At 38.7% G+C, this 8,089-nt stretch overlaps 1 protein-coding gene across 7 annotated transcripts in view; it reads right to left on the bottom strand.

Moving 5' to 3' along the window:
* Positions 1-5,962: 5,962 nt before the first annotated feature.
* LOC110526678 (cytoplasmic polyadenylation element-binding protein 3) overlaps positions 5,963-8,089 on the bottom strand; it is a 64,826-nt gene continuing 62,699 nt past the window's right edge. For all 7 annotated transcript variants that reach the window (XM_021607830.3, XM_021607839.3, XM_021607846.3 and 4 more), the window contains one exon: positions 5,963-6,293. In XM_021607830.3, coding sequence (XP_021463505.2) covers positions 6,066-6,293 — 228 coding nt within the window. In that variant the 3' untranslated portion in view covers positions 5,963-6,065. The remainder of the gene's footprint in view (positions 6,294-8,089) is intronic.

Raw genomic sequence — 8,089 nt, 5'->3', positions numbered from 1 at the left:
ACCTGAGACTGGGACGGAGATTTGTCTTCCAACAAGACAATGATCCAAAACATAAAGCAAAATCTACAATGGAATGGTTCAAAAATAAACATATCCAGGCGTTAGAATGGCCAAGTCAAAGTCCAGACCTGAATCCATTCGAGAATCTGTGGAAAGAACTGAAAACTGCTGTTCACAAATGCTCTCCATCCAACCTCACTGAGCTCGAGCTGTTTTGCAAGGAGGAATGGGAAAACATTTCAGTCTCTCGATGTGCAAAACTGATAGAGACATACCCCAAGCGACTTACAGCTGTAATCGCAGCAAAAGGTGGCGCTACGAAGTATTAACTTAAGGGGGCTGAATAATTTTGCACGCCCAATTTTTCAGTTTTTGATTTGTTAAAAAAGTTTGAAATATCCAATAAATGTCGTTCCACTTCATGATTGTGTCCCACTTGTTGTTGATTCTTCACAAAAAAATACAGTTTTATATCTTTATGTTTGAAGCCTGAAATGTGGGAAAAGGTTGCAAAGTTCAAGGGGGCCGAATACTTTCGCAAGGCACTGTATTTAAGTTGACAGATTATTGTATGAACTGTAACTCAAAAGCTTAAAAATTGTTGCATGTTGCGTTTATTTTTGTTCAGTATAGTTCTCTTGATACGTTGCTTTTCTCACTTCACATCGTTCCATTCCAGTCACACACAGTCAAGCACAAATGCAAGGGATGAGAGGAAGGTGGAAAAGGAGGCCATGCAAAAGACGACAATGTTTCACAGCACCATACAACTACGTTTAATAAGATTTAGTTATTAGTACAGAAAAGGGAAAAGTAAGGTGGGAAGTACACACTTGAAGCAGTAGTAGTAAGCATTAGCAGCATAGAGCTCCCATGTTTTTAAACCAGTTATGCTCGTCAATTTGTAGTGTATATATCTCCAAGTCAACAATCTCAAAGCCTCGTCAAGATGGAACCCGTAATCAAACCACAAATACAAAGTGTAACTTTGAAAAATAAACGAACAGTGATTTTGTCTGAGAAAAACAACAACTATTGAGCAGGTTTTGAATCATTTTCTTTTTTTGAGATCACAACATAATGAAGAGGCCTAATGACGACCCAGAGAGAACGTCCATGAAGCGTAAGTACATACTATCCAAATCTAGTGTTACATGAAATATATAGGTATAATTAAAGAGGATTATATAACAAATGCCTCCACCAAAACACATGATTTTCTTCCTACCAAGTCTTAGCCTTTCAGTTGCACATACAATTGCTTATTATTGTCAGGGTATGAAAAAGGATAAATACTAGACAAATTCTTGGTGGTATGAGTGTAATACTGACCCTTGGGAGAGAGCAACCATTGGGTTAGTAGAAGAGATGAAGGATATCAGTAGAACACCACCTGTACAAACTGGTAGAAAAGGCAAGCTAGAAGTAACATTCTTGAACCAGCATTTGCGTTTTTTAAAAACGTATTGATGATCATACTGTAGTACAGGAAGTGATGTCACAACACTTCATATGGACTACTAGTCAACGTAAATGAAGGCAAAAATCAAGTCACTGTCATCTCCTAACACACCGCATAATATCAAAGAGGATGTTATAGGGTTTCTTGGGTCAAATTTATTTAAAATCTAAGGTCAGTTCATCCACTTCAGCAATCTAGCTGGTTTGGGGAGAGAAAAAAAAACATGCCAAAGATTTAGATGTATGACTCCTCTCATTAAGATGAATAGTTTCCAACAAGTCACACCCTCCACTCCACATTTACATTCATACTTAAATACAAAATCTCAATAGTCCACATCGCCAGTTTTCAGGCTCCGACAGGGGTTAACCCACCGTCTGAAACTAAAGGGGGGCTCACGTGACATGACTTACGTTTTAAAAAGGAGTTAATGTGATGTCTCACATCAGTGGAAGTGGTGCGACGCGGCCATACAACATCATTGAAAGTAACATCATTGACGATACAAGGTGGGGTTATAGTGGTAGCAGCAGAAGCAGTAGGAGGTAAGTATCATTGTCCAGCTTCCACAATATCAGAACATTCTGCTCCATTCTACCTTTTTATTTTATTGCCTATTAGTTTGTTTCACATTACCAATCACGTAATGTCAACCATCACTGTGTTCTTTTTTTGTATTTTTTCTTCTATTATCGTCACACTAAATGTAAGCAACATCAGCGAATTAACATAGGCTTTGCATTTCCAAAATCTAGACACTTAAGAAACAATATTACAAAGGTTTTTCAACTTCCAAAAATAAAATAGTCAAAGAAAACAAAAATATATATATTTTTAAAGAATTAGCATCATAAGATTAATTTATTTCATGTAAAAATGCTAAATAATATGAATGACATTGACCAGATATGAAAGTCTCCCCCAGAAATAACTTAATGGTTGAGAAATATGTAAAGAAAACAAATAAAAAAATGAAAATATTTAAATATGTTTAAAGTCTTTTCTTTTTTAGCAAAAAATCTCAAAAAATAATGAAAATGTTCTCAGTACAAAGGCTACATTACTACTGGAAGGTACTAGCATGTAGAGTAAGTAAATAAACAGTAGAAAATGATTTTAGTGAATCACAATGAAAATAAAGATTTTTGCCGCCTTTTTTTTTCTTCTTTTCTTTTTTACAAACAGTACAAACAGTATTGCACATTACAACAAAGAACAGGTTCTTAGCCTTCATTTTTTGACTAATTCAAGTCTTGCGTGAATAGAAGGCCACCACTCAATTGATGCACCTTGGGGACTTTCGATCAAGTTACAGTTTAAATCGAGTTACACTTGTATCTCTTAATTGTAAAAAAAAAAAAAAAAAGATTTTTCTTTCCACCTCCATCTGCTCAGTCTCTTTTTAAACCATGTCAGGCTAACAAATCAAGGTATGTTGCTTTTACAAAACAAAAGGGAGCACATACTTTTAGGAAACGTAAAAAAGTGTTCTTAAAAAGTAACATGAACAGAAGATCTCTTTCACAATTCTGGTCAGCATAGTAAATTATTGATTATAAATATACAAAAAAGGGAAGCATTTTCAGTTATCTTTCTAAGCACCAAATAGACTTATCCCGTATAATTTTTTTGGTGGACTAATGGTTTTCCTTGGAAGACTACCACTCATATGTTTGTCTTAGTGACTCTGCGCTTTCACGGGTATCAGACCAGCGGGAAACTCACTCCAACCGCCTCTGTAACAAGGTAGACTCTTCACTTCAGCTAACAACATCATTATATCAAAGTTATAATTCTCTAGCTCCTTCAGTTGTTTAAAAAAAAAAAAAAACACACAATTTAAAATGAAGCAAAATAATGAAAAAAAATCAAATCAACCACTTGTTAAATCATCTCTCGAATAAATGTATTTACTTGTTTTTATTTGAATAAACTTAGAAAATATCAATTTCTCCCCTAATATATTTCAAAATTGAGGTATTGCAAAAAAGATTGTGTCAGTCAGAAAGCACGCTTTTGTTTTTCTCTCAACCCAAAAAAATAGCTGACTTGAAAACTGTCCAGATAGAAAGAGTAGTGCATAACAAATGTCTATTATAGAGAAAGAACAAACATAGAAACCCTTCTGGGGAAAGAAATATCACAAAAACACCCAGAATTCACTTTCATAGGGATACGTATTATTACTCATGGTTAGTCTCTTTTTTTTGTTGTAGTTTTTTCCGATAAAAAATAAAATAAAAATGTCCACCATTTTAGCAGGTCTACTTCAAGCTTTGCAGGAAAATCTGGATAAATACGGTAAACCCAGATAGCACACAATGTTCTGGCAATATTACAACACCCCCCCCCCAACACACCCCGTAGCCATGTCGAGACAACATTACGTGGGGGCTGAGAAGCTCAGTTAACTAAACCACAAATCTCCAGTAGCTTCAATGTTCGGTCGGTCTTCTCGTCACGGGCTTTAATGCCTCGTCACCACAACAGTACAAATGTTAAACTTTGCACCTTGAAGCCCACAGACGTCGGGCTTAATGCTTCGCGCAGTATCATCTGTGGTCTCCGTATGTGTTGGTGGTTTAAGTTGAACATATGTTGCCTCTTTGGTTTTTTTGGGGACATGATCCTACGCTTTGTCAACGAGTCGAGCCCACTTAAGTCTGTGTCATATGTTCTGTGTGTTTGGGTCAGACTTTGAGTGCATAGGTGTGTGTTTGTGTGTAAGAGAACGAGAACCTGTGTAAAGTGAGTGTGTGTCAGACCTGGGTTCAAATACTATTTTGGTTATTTTAATTACTTTCAAAACATATTTTTGATTTGAAAATACAAGCAGTTGAATATTGGAATGTATGGAAATCCACTTGGAAAGTATTTGAAAATACTCAAATACACTGACTCAAATACACACCCATGCAGTTAATTGTATTTTATAGGAAATTATTTGAAAATACTTTCAAATACTTGATTCAGGCCACATTATTAGAAAATACTCAAATACACAGAAAATAAGTATAAAAAAAGAATACTAAAATACACATGTATTTGAACCCTGGTCTGGTGTGTGTGAATGTGTGTACGAGAGAACGGAAATACGTGTGCATAAACTAGCTCATGAAGTTCCACATGACTTTTGTCAGACATCAACAACAATTAAAGCATATCACAGTTCTATAGGCATACTCAGACCTTACTACATATGGTATAAAAAAACTCCACAATTATATTAACAAATCACTGCAAAAAAAAGTACTACACCTATCATAGACAGCTTAAATGATATATCCTACATCTCGTTTTTGTCATCTGGTCAGGTTAGCCACCTTGTGCAGAAGCAGTGTTCATACTGCGGCCCTGTGGCTATTAACATATATCGCACTGGAGGTGTAGGATTTTTGACCAGTCTGTCTTCCCTATTGTGTCCAGTTTCTTGCTAGTTGTACGTACATCTATAGCATGTTGTGCAAACATGGGCAGAATTGAATAGTAGGCATGATACTGAAATTATATTGCATGCAGCAACTTGATTGAAATACTGTATACATGCATTAAGGGGCAACCCCCCCCCCCCCCCCCCACCCCTTTACCCCACATCATACTAGGCATCATTTAGTAATGGACAACCCCCTCTCATCGTTATAAAAAATAAAAAAAATACATATGAGTCATTTAGCTACTTACAGGAGCAATTAGGGTTTAAGTGCCTTGCTCTAGGGCACATCAACAGATTTATCACAGTCGGCTCTGGGATTCAAAACAGCGACCTTTCGGTTACTGGCCCAACCGCAAGTCTACCTACAATGATAGCCTGTCATCATCCTTATCACCAGGTGCCATCATAATTGCTAGAACACCCTAGCCTGAATAAATTACTACGGTATCTGTTAATACCATGAATTTAGCAGCAAAAGCTATTGCGGCATTACATTAACATAATGCTAGAAAATAAATGTTAAAACAAAGACCTACTAATGACAAGCAAAACAAAATCTGATTTCGCCTTGAGGTATTAATTTTACTATTTTCAAAGTCAAAATAGAGAGAAAATATAGCCATGTTATTTTTATCTGGGCTACTGTGGCCCAGACTACTGGATAACTGTTTAGTCTTGCTACATCTTCATCTTAAGTCAGTTTTTCTGTATTGCATTAATTATATTTTTGCCTTTGGTAATATTTTTTACAAGGGGCAATATCCTAAAAATTAATAAGTGCATGTTCCTTTCACATAGAATGTAATTATCTATATATATGTATAGATAGATATATATATATATATAAAACAAAAAAATATATACCTTTTAAATATACATGACACTGACCCACCCGGTCATGGAACAGGGGACTCAAACATAAATCAGGTTTCTCTAACATACCATCCCATGTGTGTTTAGTGAGTATTTGTGCCACAGTGCAAATTCTAAGCAGATAGACTTACGCAATACATTTTTTTCCCCCTATTATCATAAGGGTACACTGGACAATGAGTTTGTAGTCAAGCGTTGTAGTTTGAAAAAGAATGAACCATGTATTTGTAGTTCTCTTCACCGATGTCGTGGTGGTGGGGAGGGGGGGGAGGGGCGCGAGGGCTCATCTCGACCCCCTCAGCTCCAGCGGAAGGACACTTGTCGAGGGCGGTCGCCCCCCTCCTTCACCAGTGGCTTGTGGAACTCTCGGCCCGCCCGGGAGTGGATACTAGCCCAGCAGTACTCGCAGTAGTACTGCAGGCAGGTGACGTTGGCACAGAAGAAGGGGGCAAACTTCCCCCCGCAACGCGCCCCCTGGCACTCGTCACACATCTGGTCGTCCAGGACGTAGGGCTTCACCTCAACCTGAAGGTCAAAAGTCAGAGAAAGGAGAAACTTTGGTTCATTAACTTCTTGGACTGAGGAGTAGATTGAACTCAAACGTGAATATTGATTCAAACTTGAATCTCTATGGTCAGAATGTAATCAAAGGTAGTCTGTACGCTTTAGGCAAAAAGTTTGACCAATTGCAAGATATTGCCATTAGCTCCTGAGTCCGGAAATGTTGATGTATTATTTACCCCTATAATACCACGGTGACTTCCTAAAGGTTCAAAATATCAACTTCTCAAATATGTTTCTGTCTCAGGCGGTTCTTATTTTTCTCTTTATGGGTAAAGCACTGCAAAAACTGGTGTGGCGAATATTGTAGATTAAAAATGGCTGCCATGTGTTACACAACATTCTTAGACCACTGTCGGACTCTTTTTGCACCGAAGCAGGTGCGTGTGGACAGGCTATCTAATCTGTGTCTCCATGGAGATGACACAGTGTGTTAGCATGGCCTGGTTACATACAGGAGGTCCCTCCACAACAGCCTGACAGTCAAATCAAATTGTATTTGTCACATGTGCCGAATACAACCTTACATTGAAATGCTTACATTCAAGCCCTTAATCAACAACGCAGTTAAGAACAAATTAAATAAAAAATAAAAAGAAATATTCAAAAACAAGCATTAAAATAACAGTAGCGAGGCTATATACAGGGGGTACCGATACAGAGTCAATGTGCAGGTTATATACAGGGGGTACCGATACAGAGTCAATGTGCAGGTTATATACAGGGGGTACCGGTACAGAGTCAATGTGCAGGCTATATACAGGGGGTACCGATACAGAGTCAATGTGCAGGTTATATACAGGGGGTACCGGTACAGAGTCAATGTGGAGGCTATATACAGGGGGTACCGATACAGAGTCAATGTGCAGGTTATATACAGGGGGTACCGATACAGAGTCAATGTGCAGGTTATATACAGGGGGTACCGATACAGAGTCAATGTGCAGGTTATATACAGGGGGTACCGATACAGAGTCAATGTGCAGGTTATATACAGGGGGTACCGATACAGAGTCAATGTGCAGGTTATATACAGGGGGTACCGATACAGAGTCAATGTGCAGGTTATATACAGGGGGTACCGATACAGAGTCAATGTGCAGGTTATATACAGGGGGTACCGATACAGAGTCAATGTGCAGGCTATATACAGGGGGTACCGATACAGAGTCAATGTGCAGGTTATATACAGGGGGTACCGATACAGAGTCAATGTGCAGGCTATATACAGGGGGTACCGATACAGAGTCAATGTGCAGGCTATATACAGGGGGTACCGATACAGAGTCAATGTGCAGGTTATATACAGGGGGTACCGATACAGAGTCAATGTGCAGGTTATATACAGGGGGTACCGATACAGAGTCAATGTGCAGGCTATATACAGGGGGTACCGATACAGAGTCAATGTGCAGGTTATATACAGGGGGTACCGATACAGAGTCAATGTGCAGGCTATATACAGGGGGTATCGGTACAGAGTCAATGTGCAGGCTATATACAGGGGGTACCGGTACAGAGTCAATGTGCAGGCTATATACAGGGGGTACCGGTACAGAGTCAATGTGCAGGCTATATACACGGGGGTATCGGTACAGAGTCAATGTGCAGGCTATATACACGGGGGTATCGGTACAGAGTCAATGTGCAGGTTATATACAGGGGGTACCGGTACAGAGTCAATGTGGAGGCTATTTACAGGGGGTACTGGTACAGAGTCAATGTGCAGGGACACCGGTTAGTCGAGGTAATATGTACAT

Source organism: Oncorhynchus mykiss, chromosome 1, assembly GCF_057628025.1.
Source record: "Oncorhynchus mykiss isolate SJ-2025 chromosome 1, ASM5762802v1, whole genome shotgun sequence".
Classification (NCBI taxonomy): domain Eukaryota; kingdom Metazoa; phylum Chordata; class Actinopteri; order Salmoniformes; family Salmonidae; genus Oncorhynchus; species Oncorhynchus mykiss.
Note: the sequence above shows the minus strand (reverse complement) of the source record. Positions and strands in the feature narration are given on the sequence as shown.